The sequence below is a fragment of the Lygodium microphyllum genome, chromosome 26 (genome assembly GCF_053477565.2).
Source record: "Lygodium microphyllum isolate KBCC chromosome 26, Lygodium_microphyllum_v1.1.10, whole genome shotgun sequence".
In the NCBI taxonomy this organism is placed as follows: domain Eukaryota; kingdom Viridiplantae; phylum Streptophyta; class Polypodiopsida; order Schizaeales; family Lygodiaceae; genus Lygodium; species Lygodium microphyllum.
Window position 1 is genome coordinate 45,593,577 of NC_141160.1, and position 16,802 is coordinate 45,610,378.

At 41.0% G+C, this 16,802-nt stretch overlaps 1 protein-coding gene across 6 annotated transcripts in view; it reads left to right on the plus strand.

Moving 5' to 3' along the window:
* LOC148013219 (LRR receptor kinase SERK2-like) overlaps positions 1 to 14,906 on the plus strand; it is a 67,140-nt gene extending 52,234 nt beyond the window's left edge. For 2 of the 6 annotated variants that reach the window (XM_087668106.1, XM_087668111.1), the window contains 6 exons: positions 10,877 to 10,951; positions 11,133 to 11,215; positions 11,306 to 11,449; positions 11,593 to 11,934; positions 13,270 to 13,664; positions 14,042 to 14,906. In XM_087668106.1, the coding sequence (XP_087524232.1) occupies positions 10,877 to 10,951; positions 11,133 to 11,215; positions 11,306 to 11,449; positions 11,593 to 11,934; positions 13,270 to 13,664; positions 14,042 to 14,356 (1,354 nt within the window). In that variant the 3' untranslated portion in view covers positions 14,357 to 14,906. The remainder of the gene's footprint in view (positions 1 to 10,876; positions 10,952 to 11,132; positions 11,216 to 11,305; positions 11,450 to 11,592; positions 11,935 to 13,269; positions 13,665 to 14,041) is intronic. The other 4 variants (XM_087668107.1, XM_087668112.1, XM_087668108.1 and 1 more) reach the window with 4 other exon arrangements.
* Positions 14,907 to 16,802: the final 1,896 nt, after the last annotated feature.

Below are 16,802 nucleotides of genomic sequence, written 5' to 3' on the forward strand. Positions count from 1 at the left end.
TAGTCTTGTACACAACCTCTCTTAGCCCTGCTTGCCATTTTCTCAGCATTGTCTGCCATTCTCTGCAGATCTGGAAAAAAATTCGGAGACCTTAATTTTTTGAATTTGGAGATTTTCAAAAATTTGTGTAAATTTTAGTCCATCTTGCCAGTGTTTGCCATTTTCAGCTGTGCAGAAATACTCTGAAACCTTAAAAGTGCATAAATCCTAATATTAAAATTTGGGGCTTTTTTGAAATTAGTGGAATTTTTTGTCCATATTTTCTGTCTCATTTTGAATTTTAAAGAAATTCTCAATTTCTCACACTCAATGCCAATAAATTTGGGGGTTTTCGATTAACCTACCCAATTTTTGAAATTTCTTCAAATTTCCATAAAAAAATTTGGGGATTCTGCTTAAATAGACATCCACTGGTTGTGAAATCTTGGGATTCGCACTGACATGTCATTGGCTGTAAACATTTCTGAATTTCTGCAATTTCTCAAAATTTATGTGAAAACATTTGGTGTTTTTTTCTCCCTTGCCTTCTAAGGCACACTATAGGTGGTGATATAACATTAAATTGCAGTTCTGATCAGTTTGGGCACAAAAATCGAGGCATTCACAGCCATTGTTTGGCTACACAACAGTGATTTAGCTCTTGACAGTTTTGGTACAGCAAGTACTTTTGTTTACATTGGTATCCCAAAGAGGATTTTGGTCATTTACACCTCTTCTATGTTGGAGGTTTTGGTTACGACTTCCATTGAGTTTTTATTCAGCTATGGTTGGGGATAACAATGATGTTCTCAGAATCTGCCCCAGTGAGGGCAAATTGGATGGTACAAATTACTCCCTCTAGAGTTTCATGATTCAGAACCTCCTTGTGGCCAAGAATTTAAGGGATTATAACATAGGTGATGAAGTTTGACCTACAACCATTGCTCCTCTTGCTGAGACACGCTCGGATGCTATGGAAAACCCTTAGAAGCACGCACGATTGAGAGATGCAAAGGAGTGTTGGTGGGCTAGAGTGACCTTAGTGCTAGAGATTGTTTAACTTGAATTTCTACTGAACAAGAGCAGCACTAAGTTCTAAAGGCTCAAGAAGATAACGTAGTTCTTACTTGATCTGAAGATGGAGCATCTTTTCTATGCATCTATTGTCCTTCTCAATGGTAGGTTTTCCTAGGGATCCTCTCTTGTACTTGAAGGCAAACACACAAACTTTCAAAAATTCTCTTCCTCTGTCCTTAAGGCATTAAGCAAATAATCTCACGCCTGCCTCTAGTGGATAGTCATTGGCTTTATAGCTCAAGGAAATCTCTCTCAAAAGTATTACTTCTATAAATTCCTTTATTAGGCCAACCACTAATGACAAAGAAATCCAATGAGCCTACCCTAATTCAACTACCTAACTATTTGACATGATATCTTTTGCTAGAGTTGAATCCCAGAGTTGAATAGGCATCACTTATAGCAAGCCCTCGAGAGAAATCAACAATATATCCAAACTTAAGCCACGAAGTTTCACAAGCCTCTTAAAACCAAGCATGTATTTAAGAGGAGACAATTTATCAAGATTCTTTAAAGGCATGGAGCTCCATTATGCAATAGCATATCTCATGGGCAAAAATATCATTGCATATGGTCTATCATATATTCTTAGTTGAAGTATGATACATTATGAATACAATGTTGTTAGAATCTACAAGAGTCTAAAGAATACATGATGACATTTCGATAGATATCACAAGGCAACAAAAGATAAATCATTTTCAACCCTAGATACATCCATTAAAGGTAATTTCATTTTACATGAAAATTTTTCTCTTGTTAAGACTCCTTTGGCTTCATGCATTCATCACAGGAACGCGCTCTGCTACTTCTTTAAGACCCTCTCTAGTTGATCATATAGATCTACTACCATCCTACTAGTGGACATTGCATTGCTTGGATCCAGTCGTGATAATTGTAAATCTTGTTTAGGTCTACTTACTATCAACTTGAAACAAAACTTGAAGCAATAGCAGTTGACGAGTTGGAAAAATGGCCTCTGTGGCTTAAAACAGGGGTCTGATGGAGATAAGGATTTCCTCCCAATTGATGAGCTGCACCGTGTTTCCCCTGGTCTTGAGTTGTAGGCCTGGCTCCCTTCATAATCGAGCAGCTTCCTCTTACCCGTCCTCCCAACCAAGACTATAATCCTTCTTTGTAGTTGCAGATTAGCAATGATTATTGACGGTCATCCCTGTCATGTTGGAAGAAAGCGATCTGCACGCCTATGGTTGGGACAGATTGTGATTATTGCATAGTCTTCATAGTCCAAATGGGAGGAGGAAAAGAAGCTGATGGCAAAGAAGATGATGCGCTGCATAATTTGTGTCTTGTCCTCCTCCCTCTGAGCTCTCCAAAAGCCCCCTAGATCAAAGCAACCACCCTCTCAGTTACCCTTCTATGATTATGGAACCCCTCCATACTTATGCTCCAATCTCATACCCCACCAAAATGAAGATCACCCCGCGAGCTTCTAGCTTCTGTTTGTAGTCGCTTCCGAAGCTCCTCTTGGCCCTCACAACTTCCCTTTTCTTCTGCAGCATACGGCTCCCCTCTCGGTTCACACACCGTTCCCTCCAATTCCAAAAGCCCCTTGGATTGCTGGCAGGGATACTCATACCTTGGATTCATTGAAGCAAAGTCTTCATGGTAGCTTTGATATGAAGGATCTTGGTGATGCAAATCACATTCTTGGCATGCAAATACTCAGAGATAGGTCAACAGGCTTACTCTATCTATCTCAGTAGGAGTATATCTCCAAGGTTTTGCAGCATTTCAATATGGAGGGGGAAAAAACAATTGGGGTTTCATTGCCTCCATATGTGAAACTTAGTGCAGAGGACAACGCTACATTTGATGATGAGAAGGTTGAAATGACCAAGATACCCTATGCTTCAGTTGTTGGCAGTTTGATGTTTGCTATGGTTGCTACACGTCCTGATATTGCCTTTCCAGTGGGAGTGGTTAGCAGATATATGGCAACCCTTGGCAAGAAGCATTGGGATGCAGTGAAAGGCATTATGAGATATCTCAAAGGCATAAAGGAGTTGTGCATTTGCTTTGGGAACAAAAGACATTTGTTGTTGGCTTTACAGATGTAGACTATGCTAATCATGTGGATTGCAGGAAGTCCTCTTCTGGGTATGTGTTTACTTTCACAGGAGGAGCAGTCTCTTGGATCTCCATGCTACAAAAGTGTGTTGCATTGTCTACTACAGAGACAGAGTATGTGGCTGCCACTGAGGCATGTAAGGAGTTTTTATGGCTTTCACATCTGGTGGGAGAGATGGACATCACAGAGTTACCTGTTCTCCATTGTGATAGTCAGAGTGCTATCATGCTAGCGCGGAATCCTGTCTTTCATGCAAAAATGAAGTGCATACAGGTGAAGTACCAATTCATTAGAGATGTACTTGACAGCAAGAGCATTCAGCTTGTCAAAGTGCATACAGATGATAATCCTGCAGACCTTCTCACGAAGGGTCTTCCAGCAGAACGGTCTCCTCATTCCCGACAGATGATGGGAGTTGGATAGTATATACCTAGACTTAGCTGATTCTTTTCTCCTCTTAAGGCACATTGCCTTTAGGTGGGAGGTTGTTGGAAATAAAGGCCCTCGTGCCTTTAAATGTGCTCGGGTGTGAACACACTCTTAGCACTTGACTTACACATATATCTATCTAAAAACCTAAAGGTACACACTCGTCATTATACCTTAAAACGTGCTTACTCTCTACTTTGCTCTATCTCACTCTCTCTGACTCTCCTTGCGCGTAAAGACTGACTGTCTCAATCTTCGTGTCTAACCCGTCACTACAAACCTTTAAATATGCTTGGGTGTGAACACATCCTTAGCACTTGTACTTACATATATATATCTATCTAAAAACCTAAAGGTACACACTCATCATTGTACCTAAAAACGTGCTCACTCTCTACTCAGCTCTATCTCACTCTCTTTGTCTCGATCTTTGCGCCTAACCCATCACTGCACAAACAACTAGCAAGTCTTCTATAACCTTTCATAACAAGTGCAAAGCACACTAAGTAGTCTTTTCCACTGACTGGCTAACAATACATATAATCTGCAGCCTGTTTTGTAGATAAAACTTATGTTTATTTCTTGACAAACGCCTCAAAACTTATAGATTTGAAATCTGTAACTTGTATATTCACTTTTGATCGACACATCCAAAATTGTAGTATGCCTTAAAACTACTGTTTGCAACCTTGCGTGTCTAAAAGGGGACAAGGCTTATGTGCAAAATATGTAGTGCTTTGCTCGCATACTAAATCTCACGGAAATTTGAGATTTTTGCTCTACCTTGCTTCCGGTGCCTCCACAGGCACTATCCAAGAGAAAGAGTGGAAGAATTGAAGAGCTTTTTACCTATTGCTTGCTTGCTTGAATCTTTTTTCTTTTCCTTTACTTCAACCTTCAAAATCAGCCTCTCTCAATGGTGCCGCTCTGATAGCATATCAAGAATCGCGTGGTAGGGATCTTGCTTGAGTTGTTGTGCCAAACGTACACTATACACACAAGAGGAAGCTCACTCAAGAACACAAGAGAGATGGAGGTCAAAACGTTTTCTTGCTAGTTTTTTTTTTCTTCTTCCTCACACAATATAATATACACAAAGTATAGATAAGATATAAAGGAAAGTGTCCTACTACTTCAAACATTGCATAAGTGATTATACAAATCGACTGGTGCTATAACTATGCCAGTTGTAGGTAGGTGCAATAAACTAAATATTATAAGTGATAAGTCAGTGGCCATGTGAGGAACATAATGGCCATCGATATGCTAACTGTAGACGTGTAGACCCATCTAACCAAAAGGTCCATCATCAATGTCCGCACGTGTTTAGTTTGCCATCTCAACAAGTCAGAGGGGTACAAAGACAACCCTCAAGCTCTCCAAATATCAAATAGAAGAGACCATATTTTTTTTGGCTACAAGGTAGAAATAAATTTGTGGTGAGAGGATTCCACGTTGGTAGTGAAAAAGAAACAATTCTCATTGGAGATTTGACCCTTGGAAAGAGCTGAGACAAGAGAAAGGCCACTAATCATCACTCTCCGGAGAAAGACTTTACATTTGAATGGAGTCTTATTGAGCCATCCTTCCATCATAGTCATTTTACACCAAGCTTTAGATTTGTGCATGCCTCAAATAGCATTGACTTTGGTGACCAACCAATGGTGATCTTTGATCATGAGATGATACACTTGATTAGCCAAAGCCTTTTCAAGAATCAACTGTCCCACAAGATTCTAATCCTACCAAGGAGGATTGCTATCAAGGACAGGAAAGGGCTGCCTTTGTTGCAATACCAACAAAATGCAGCCCTAGAAATCACAATATCCCCTAGGAATCTGAAAAATCCGTTTGGCTACGTAGAATGACATCAATACACTGTTGCTTGCCAAGGTGGTGGAAATCACAATATTCCCTAGGGATCCGAAAAATCCGCTTGGTTGCGGCTCGCCAAGGTGGCATCAACAATAGAAGTTAAAGCCAAACATGCCACGCGATTAAATTTAGATCGGTCCTTATGTTTTTCATCCCAAGACAAGCAACCAACAATTTCATTTGAAAGAGTTAGCAACCAAATGATCATCTGTTGGGTGCCATTGCACTTTCTGCAGCACTAGCTTCCATGAGAATGCCAAATGATTCACGAGGAAAGAGAAAGATGTGGAGAATTGATCAACAATGTTAAGGATGTGCCACCACGACCCCAAAATGGTGGTATGACCATGCACAAGTCCTCGGTTTTCTAGAAAGAAATATATAATAAAGACCCAAGGTTGATGACCAATGCACATAGCTTGAAAAAGTGACCAAAGAAAGAGCTACCATATGAGTCTCAACATCTAGAATAGCTCCTTCTCCCTTGCTTTTTAGGGTGCAAACATGGCTCCAAGAAATCCAAGAAATACCCCTATGCAAGGAAGTCTTTTTTCCATAACATAAAGTGGATGTGCCTAGTAAGATAATTCAAGGTAGTTGTAGTCCAAGGGAGAAGTAGGAAAAAATAAGGAAGCATAGGTAATATGATGGTTTGCGTCACTTTGAGAGGAACATGGAGTGGCCATGAAACTAGCCTTCCTTCTTGGAAAGGGTGGTAATTTCTTGATCAAGCACTTAATTACACAATCAACAAATAAACATAAATTGAAATGCATAATTTACCTTAATAATTTTGGACAGTAGATACCCTATTAGCCCCAAAACTGGCATCCCTTCCGGTATTTCTATAACTTCAATTGCCAATGGATGTATTACAAGCCGAGATTCTATGATCTCCTTGGCTAATCCAACAATAGACACATAAATTGGGCAATTTGCCTCTTGATTTTCACCCAAGACTTGCTAACTGGATCCCAAATGGCCAAATGCTGCCCCACATTGACAATGGATGGTTGGAAATTCGAAATCCTTGACAATTCAATAGATTGCAGCTACTGATTTCAATGTGCAATGCCTTATCCTGTTGGTGCGGGTCCCAAGGTGTTGGTAAACCTAATTCCTGCAGAAATTTGGGGTTTATAGAAGAGATCTCTCTCCTATTCTCACCAAATTTGGTTGAGATCTGCTCAAAATGGTTGAGAAATGCTGAGATCTCTTGAGAATGGGTTGGAAAAGGTGAGAAAGCCAAGATGAGAGAGAAATCTGATTTTCCTTGTGAGAAAACCTTAAAGTCTGCCTACTGCTTGCTCTAGCCTATATTTAATGCAGTCACCTACTACTAGGCACCTCCAAAATGATGTTACCTAATTGGCAATGCTGTTGATAGCGCCTGGAAGATATCTCCTTGGTGTCCCTTGCTTACTGAGGCCCCAAGATGGCTGTCTTCTGCAACAAATTGTTGTTCTCTGATCAGAAAATGGACTAGCAGTTCTCTCTCTCTCTCTCTCTCTCTCTCTCTCTCTCTCTCCCTCCTAGGTTGTAAACCGACTGAATGGTCGAGACCCAGCCCCCAAAAACGTTTTCTCAGTTTACATGGGCAATTTTGCCAAGTGGCAATCTTCTAAACCCATTTTTCAGCATTATCCAATTATTTAATTAATTTTAAGAATTATATAATCTTAAAAAATAGTTTTAGCCCTTTTGACTCTGCCCAAAATTAAATGTGCCCATCCATAATTAAATTAGCTAGGCCATTTGCAACCTGGAGTGGTCCCCAACCTTTGTTAACCTTCAGATTGGCATTAATTAATTAATTGATGCTAGTCCCTAGTGTCACCACTGACACTTATCTGTTAAACAATTGTCTAGGGTTAGAATTGACACCAACTGACCACCAAAACCCAGTTGACATAACTTCCTTTGACATTCACTGCATCTGTAGGGTCCTTGGCTTGCTACCATGAAATAACTGCCATGTGCATCACATGTGCTAAACAACCTTACACATTTGATTAATGTCTTAATCAAATGTTATGGGCATGATTAGAGCATCTCAAAATTTCACATCCGTGTGACAAGTCAGGTCTAAGATTTCCAATAAACAAACTTAGCTTTCAATGTGTGCAAAATCCATTCCAGCAAATGCTTTGGCTGAATATCAGGATACCCTAGATGCTTGTCTTCCCCCCCCTCCCTTTGTGACAAATTCTCAGCCATCTACAGCAGATTGGAGGTGGACAGCAGAGGATTTGCTGTCAAAACCCTGATTTTATACTGAATTTAGGGTTTCTCAGCCACCTTGGAGATGCCCATTAATTTAAGACTTGTGGTGATCAGAGTAGCAGCCATAATAGAAGAATTTGCAGCTGATCTAAAGGGAAAGCTTTTGATTCAATTTGTGCCCATCAGGGGCGAGTTAAATCTTGATGCTGGTGGTCATTTGTGACAGTTTCAAGCATTAAAGTTTGTAGAGAGAACAGCCTAAGTCTCTGTATACTGCAAATTGGAGCAATACAAGTTAAAGGAATACCACAAGGGGTATCAGTTGTTGGGGTCAATTAGGTGTTGGCTGTCCAAGACTTACGTGGTAAAGTGTCTATTTCAGATTGGTGAATTTCATGCATGCTGTAAATTGTGTTGAAGCAGGTCATTTACCACCCTATCCTAGAAGGAAGGTTGATTTCATCAGGTGCTGGATGGACTTCAGAGTTGACGAATAGGGCTAAAGTGCTAGGAGGCGGTGCTGGTGTGGCAAGTGGCATGAGCTGACTGTGGAAGTGGTTGGTGGGGCTCTAGGTGGTGTGTAGGTAGGGAGGAGTTGCAGGTGGCTTGTTGTGAAAGCTTGCAGGTTACAACTCAGATGGTTTCAAAGCAAGGAGGGTAGTTATTTAGGTGGCAGTAGCAAGTTGCAGGTGCGATGCGTAGTTGTTTTAGGTGGCAGTAGTGAGAGGTGATGAGCTGTTTCTGGGTGACAAGCTGCTGCCCTGGTGGCTATAGCTGCAGGTATGCAAGGTGGCAAGGCGGTGGTGCTGCTGTGAGAGAAGTAGAGGAGGCTGAGATCAAAGCTCTATAGGGTTGTTGATGGTGGCAGCTCATGAGCTGAATGGATGCTTTGATACCATTGTTAGGTTGAGAACAATAAACAGTAAAAGAGAGGAGATTGCTGGAAGGTCACATCCACTAATGTGAGAAGGATAGAATGAAAATACAGTCCCTAAGGTATTGTTGGAAATCCAATTGTGGAGATCACAAGACACTACCTCTTGTGGTGGTTGAAAGGTAAAAGTGGTCATTGTGCAAGCATAAGATTATGATAATGGTGAGAGAGAGAGAGTTACCAAGACAACACGAGAAAAGAGAGTGATATGATAATAGACATCAAAAGAGATTGCTATTTTTCATAAGAGATTGTTATTGTGAGAAAGGTGCCTCTTATATAGGCATACACAAGTTGCTTGATTACATCATTAGTGATGTCATAGTCGCACGGATCCTCACATAGGTGTAGTTACATCTCTCATATAGGTCCAAATACATCTCCCCTTTTCCACCACTTTAGAGCTAGTTCTCATGCTTCTTTCCATGCCTAACATTTAGTGCTTGCTCTTATGCTTTTGAACCATAGCAATACATGTGCAAGACCTCAATATTTTCATGAAGTACTATAGTACCACACCCAAAGAGGGTGCTCAAACAGGGAAAATACCCTCTCTAGATAGAAGGTTGAAAGTGCCCATTGATAAGGAAGCATTCACTTGAGAAGAATGGAGGAATATGGTAAGTGTAACATGGACATCACCCTCTCCTCCAGTTGACTGCATCTTCTTCGGATTTGGTGGTATTGCTGCACTTTGTACACGAAGGATGACAATCTCTGGCGCTCTCCCTCAGCCTGCTCCCACAAGAATTAGTGGTTGTTGGACACCTCCACTCCTTGAGCATCACATCTATATCATCTTCTTAACTCACCCATTCATCCATTAGATTCTACTTCTTCCCCATTTTTGTGTTTTTGTTTGAGTTATTGTGTTTTAGTCATGTTTGTACTAGTGCAAAACCTAGCATATCTTCACTCCACACATTGTATCATGAATCATAGACTCGACATTAGAAACAACTCTACGAATAATCCATAATATACTCAAGTTAAATAATGAATAAATGCATTCTTCCACTGGTGATGTCAAAATATGGTCACAATGGGAATAAAAGGTAGTTTTAACAATGGTATTGTGGTAAGAAAGGATGTGTATGCTGATTGCACACCACAAACGTGCTTCAGCAGGAATACTGAAAGATTGAGGAAGGCTCCTATTGCTGGTGCAGTTACTGAAGAGAAGCAAACATACTTACATGACATTATGCATGGGGAAAGTCAGAATAAGAATGCTTTTACTTGATACTCACAAGGCCTTTATATTCACTTTTGTTGAGTTGGCTTTTCCTTCTGTATTTACCAATCAATTGGAGCAGTGAAATGACTGCTGATGTAGCTTTCGAGCCGGAGGGAATACAAATTTATGTGAGGCTATTATTACCCAGGCACAAGATCAATAGTCGAGGGCATTCTGAAAAGCCGTGAACTGTTGGTTGCATCTTTGAGGAAATATGTAATGTGCTGTTGGGAATGGCTTGATACTATGGTTTAAGCCACTGTAATCCAAGTTGGTTGGTCCCGGAGGAGACTGAAACACTCGTATCCCATTACAAAGGAAATAAGGGGATGTGCTTACTTGGATGCTTCTAAAAGCACACAAATGGTTTTCCTCCTTTCTAGCTGGTTATTTTTCATCAAATGATAAAGGTGAGATTTTTAAGGTCTATGTTAATGGTAAAATTGAGAGTCTCACCCAGGGGGGTACTTCCAGAAAAAAGTACACAATTTTCCTTCTTCCAACTGAAAATAATTCAGGGGACTAGACAATGCTCCAACCTAGGATGAGGACCTTCCCGCTTGCATTTGTATATTATTTGGGATTAGGCAGTGCCTTAATCAAGATAAGATATTCCCATAGGACTTGCATTCATGTTGCGTCTTTCTTGATTTGTTTGGCTTTTATTACCATAACAAGCATTGAAGTCAGTGTTAAAACCATATTTTGATATAATTGTAGTTGCTATTCACAATGTTTTGAGTAAGTTTGTTTCGCATCTCTGCCTGGTGCTGGCAGTTCAAGCACCAAACATCCTCTCCCTGGTTTTCACATTTAGTAACAGCAAAGTTTGTTGATTTATCCCAAACATATATGTGGTCTGTCAACAATCCTCTCGCTGGTTTTCACATTTAGTAACAGCAACATTTGGTGATTTATTCCAAACATACATGTGGTCTGTCGTCAATCTTGAGAATGGAGTACAACTTCTTTGGATTTTTTAATTTCCTTTCTTGAGGATAATAGATTGCATTGTTGGTTTTCCATGGAGATTTTGTAGAGATCTTTCACACAACGACTTGTCAGGCACTATTCCAGAGGCAGTCTTCAGGTTTCCTCAATATGAGTAAGCACCAGCTGTGAAATTTCATTTATTTTGGTTGCTTGAGTGCAGGTAATTTTGACAAGATTTGAAGAGTTAAAATATCTGGGATATTTTCTGATGATTGAACTTTCTTTGTTATGAATTGGCTTGAATGTGTAAGGTGTAGCCTTCATGAAAGCTAACATGAAAGCATGAAACTCAGCCTCTCAGGTAACCATCTCAGTTGTGGGCCAAGCAGCGTGAATTCGTGTCTATTAGCCAAAAATAGTTCCATCCCCCAACAAGGTGTGAAATGAATTACTCCACTTGCATGCTGATTCTTTAATTTTGCTCACTTGTTTTAGCAAATAATTGTCGAATGTGTTATTTTTTAAGTGCCAGTTCCTGAATCAAATAAATCCAATGTGGGTGCTTTTGTGGGAGGATTTATGGGTGGTGCTGCTGTACTATGTTTGGCTGGTGCAATCTTATTCAATCATTGTCACCGTCGAAAGAAGGAGATGTTTGTTGATGTTTCAGGTATGTATGGCCTGTCAAACTCCTCTTAGTCATTGGCGGGTCTGACATGTCTCTTTCATGCTGCAAAAACTTCTGCAAGTCTAAGTAAGGGATTTATTGGTTATAGATGGTAGTAAACTGAAACTCTGATTGCTCTTATGCAGCTGAAGATGATTTGAAGATTTCATTTGGACAGTTGAAAAGATTTTCATGGCGTGAACTAGAGTCAGCAACTGAAAACTTCCATGAAAAGAATGTTTTAGGCCAAGGTGGTTTTGGCAAGGTATTTAAAGGCGTTTTAGGAGATGGAACACAAGTAGCAGTGAAACGTTTGAAAGATAACCATGTACCTGGTGGAGAAGCTGCCTTCTTAAGAGAAGTGGAGATGATAGGGGTGGCTGTACATCGGAATCTACTAAATTTGATGGGGTTTTGTGTTACTCCTTCAGAACATCTTCTTGTCTATCCATTTATGGCTAACAGAAGTGTGGCTTATCAGCTTCGAGGTAAGTCTTGACTATACAGGAGTTCGACAAAAGTTAGTAGTGTTCATACTAGGAACAATGGCTATACATGCAAACAAAAAACCCTTCTCAGCTTTAGAATTCTTTTAATGACTCAAAAGATCTTATGCCTGATAGCAATCAGATTGTCTGTGTTGGTTCAAGACTTCTTTGGTGCTCATGCAAGGAGAGAATCCAGAAAGCTACATGTGGGCTCCTTACATTTTTGGGGAGAAATATTTGACCTCCACGTATGAAAAAGTTGCATCCATGTTTGCTCCCAAATTGTCAAAAGCCTTTCACCATGTTCTTTTCTAGTGGGACCTGGCCTTGAACTGTTGGCAAGAATCCTAGTCATTTGGTTAGGCAATTTACTGGCATGCTATTCTGGACCTAGCATCTCAAGGTGGAAGGCCATCATTCATTCCTAGTCCATTTCTATATCCATTGGCTCGTGATAGACCCCTTGTGACCAGCGGGATGCAGCAAACCAAGATTAGTGGCCAGCGGCTCGTGATAGACCCCTTGTGAGAGAACTGGAGCTCTTCAAGATCTGAGCTTCAGGTGAATGGAATCAACCAGTGCAAGGAACTTCTGAGATGGTCAGATGTGAAGGACAATTCGAAAATCCTGATAACAATTGTTCAAGTCTCCAGGGATATCTAGACAAATGCTCCTTTGGGAGATGTAAGAGGGAGCGAATGGATTCGTGCCATTGATTGCAAGCTTCTTGGGAAGAACAAACTAGCTGGATCATCTGCAGCATTAATGGGCCATGCTCTATGTAAAGGGTTGTATTATCAACATGCTTACCATCAATCAGCCCTAAGGCCATCTTGTAAAGGATGTCAAGGCCAACAATTATTCAAGTCTCTAGGGATCCATCTAGACAAATGCTCCCCTGGCAGATCTGAGAGGAAGCGAACGGATTCATGTTTTTGGTGACAAATGCTCCTCTGGCAGACCTGAGAGGAAGCGAGTGGATTTGTGTCATTAAATGCAAGCTTCTTGGGATGAACAAATTAGCTGGATCATCTGCAGCATTAATGAGCCATGCTCTATGTAAAGGGTTGTATTATGAACGTTCAAAGCGATGCATTTACACTGTTCCAAGCTGAAGTTACTCGAAGTCTTTTGTTCAATGTTTCCAAAGTTTCAATACTGAAGTCCAAATATTTTCAAAGAGACACCATGAATCCTAATACTTAACAGCCTCCCATAAAATTAGTTGCTTGTCTTTGATTTTTGTGTATGGTATACACTAAGCAAACATTTCTTATTTTCTTAGATTGACAAACAAATATTCTTGCATGTGGCTTCAATGGTGGTGATTTACAGAAAGAAAATTGGGGGAAGCAGCGCTGGATTGGTGCCATCGTAAGCAAATTGCATTAGGTGCTGCACGTGGCCTGGCTTATCTTCACGATCATTGTAACCCAAGAATTATCCACAGGGATGTAAAAGCAGCCAATGTGCTACTGGATGATGATTTTCAGGCTGTTGTAGGGGACTTTGGCCTTGCCAAACTGGTGGACAGCAGCCGTACTCATGTCACTACGGTAGTTCGTGGGACAATGGGTCACATTGCCCCGGAATATCTGTCGACGGGGAAGTCTTCAGAAAAGACTGATGTATTTGGATATGGGATCATGCTGCTGGAGGTGGTGACTGGGCAGCGTGCAATTGACTTCTCACGTCTGCAAGAGGAAGATGACATTCTGCTATTGGATCTTGTAAGTTCTTTGTTTTGTCCTTGTTGGGAAACATGTCATCAGCTAGGAATGAGAAATGCAGTGTGAAGGGGGGTGTGTACATGCGTATGAATACATAGTGATGGGAAGAATTTAAAGGATGCACTAACTTCCAAAAGGGATTCATCCTTACAAAGAAGGCTTAAAATGGATTTTCCCACCTAGCACTCAACTCACAAAGAAATTGAGGTCCTTCAACATTTTAGCACTGAGTTATTAAGAACATACATGTAGATGTAAGACAGAGAGTTTTGCACATCAGCTTTTGATGGGTCTTTTGGAAGGTGTAACAAACTCTTTGAGGTGCATTTTCTGAAAAAAGAAGAAGATATAATCGTGTTTTTGGTATTTTTATGCAGGTGAAGAAGCTGCAGCGTGAACATAGACTGGCATCCATAGTTGATCCAAGTTTGGTGCAGTATAATGCACAGGAGGTTGAGGAGGTCATACAAGTAGCTCTCCTCTGCACACAACTCTCTCCCGAGGATCGCCCAACTATGTCTGAGGTGGTTTGCATGTTGTCGGGAGAAGGCCTGGCAGAGAGATGGGAGGAATGGCTGCAGGTGGAGGGCCTGCGCAGGCGGGAGTATGAGATGATGCCTCAAAGATTGATAGAATGGGTGGAGGAATCAACGATGCATCAGGAGGCAGTTGAGCTCTCTGGTCCCCGGTGACAAGGGAACCTGATGTATGGCTGTACTTTTGTGTACCTTCTTTGTCAACACACAGCCTGAGGGCAAAGCTACACATGCTCTACTTCAGCTTTTTGTTGGAAACACTGCACATCTTGATTGCAGTCTATGATAAGTGCCCTTCTTCCCTTTTGCCAGTCAAAGATCACTGCAGCATCTTGATTGCACTCTATGATAAGTGCTCTTCTTCCCTTTTTCCAGCCTTTGCCTGTGTTTGTATCCTATGGAAGTTTCCATTTTGCTGAAGAAGTCTGGTGTGCTCACTTTCAGAGACAGAGCGTAAAATCTTTGTAATGGTAAATGACCCGACCATGATAGACATTTTATTCCAAAGGCACAAAATCTGTAACCCTATGATGAGTAAGGTCTATTTATTTGCCACAGCTTTTATAAACCACGGGAAGTCACAGTGGTAATGAATACTTCACACAAGTTGTAGAAGCTTCTCATCGGGTAGTCATGCTTTGTCAACAACAGAGTGTCTTTGAACAGTTAAGAAGCATCTAAGATGTACTGTGTCCCTGAACTTAAACGCTCCATATTTCCAATGGCTTTGCTCGTGTAATCCTGAGTCGGGGCAATCCATGCTTCCAAGGGAATGCCCGATAATGTTGATTATTACCATGCAGCCATTGAAACCTCCGATGCATTAGAAGCGATAACGTTGCAACATAAAGTCAGCTTTTACAACGTACCCATTTTAGATGTGAATAGGGGTTTTTGTGCCGTCGACCTGCAACCCGAGGGTTCGAACACGCACCCCCAATCGAGCTAGCTACGTCTTCAATGACAAAAGGGACCCGTCTTACAAGGGAAGGTGAAAGGCATGTAGTAGTCGTCCACAATGGAATTTATGCGCAAGGACCTCTAGGCCTCATAGCATGGCAACTCCGCTTCCCTTGCAATGACTCATCCTCCAAGCTTGGTTCGAAGCTATGGAAGTACCAAGCAATTGGTATCATTAACACATTTGCAATGTCATTGAATGATCCTAAAGCACTAGAGAGTGTATAAGAGATTGCAACAAATGTGTAGGAGAATCAAGTAAATGTACTCTAGAATGGACTAACACGTATAAGATATTGTAACATTTTGTTCATGTCAATACCCACCATTGCTTCTTCAAGCACGGCCATATTCGCATACGCCCTTTGTCTCCTATAAGCAAAGTCTCTTCATGACAAGCTTTTGAACTTTGCTTATAGGAGACAAAGGGCATACGTGGTTTACCAGCTTGGACGATGTTAAATGAAGTAATTTTAATAACCTCAAGAGTCTCTTCATCAAGAGGTTCATCAAAGTGGAATACTCTGACAACCTCATCGTCGGGTTAATGAATGGCAACCAAAAGGATAAGGAGGATATCTGAGAGTATGTCACCTAGGTGTGGAGTCTCTTCAAGAGAATCCCAACCACAAAACAACCTAACGAATGGGGGGTCTCCATCGTATTCATAAACGAAATCCGAAGCGAAGAGCTCTATAAGGTTTTTGTGAGCAATTCAAACCTACAAAGGGATGTGCTAGCTAGGGTCTTTGATGAAGCCATACACGTGGATGACCTGCTTAAGGAGAGAAGCTCCAGAACCACAATCCAAGAGGGCACTATCCGTAGATCCTCTTCAGAAAGAGCTACGACTTCATCCTTAAAGCAGGGGGAGAAAGTCCATGTCGATTCCATCTCTTATGATCCATTGCTCACAACCTATGCATACCATGCTAGGAGGCCTTAAATACTCTCCTAGGTAATCTATTTGGATGCATGGTATATGTACTCTTTTGATAAATTTGATGGTCTAGAAAAGAGCCTCTAACATTATGGGGGATGTAGCAAACTCTGCTAAAACGATCTCATGTGATATTGATGGCTTATCCGAATCATTCATGAGAGCATGATCACATGTGCTCTCTGAACTTATGTCTAGCTAGGCCGAGGGTCCAAACCAATGCACCACACATCATGGTTGGTGTGAGCAATATATTGAATAGCCACCTCCGTATGCGAGGCTTCGAGAAGTATGCCTAGTAACATTGTTGCTCCAACATGGCCAATGCAACGTATCCTCGTGTGACTCGATCCTTGGTTGCCTATGCCATATGAATCTCCCCATTGATGTAGCCAATGTGTCTCCTAGGTAAGCATATGAGTCTACTACCTCCACATGTTTAGCTCCAAGGGTGAAAATCTTGGTTTTTCCAAGATCCATTGTCAATCCACACTGTGTATAAAAATCTTGAAAGGCCATGTAGATGTTGCTATAGACTCGCCTATAACTCAGAGACCAAGGCAATGCTATTAGCATAAAGCAAAGTGGAGACCAAATTACATTTTATATCCACCCTATCTCCTCATGTCATCAATGTAGAGTTTAAAGAGTGTGGAAGAGAGAGGACATTCCTCTTTCACTCATATGGTACTAGAGACCACA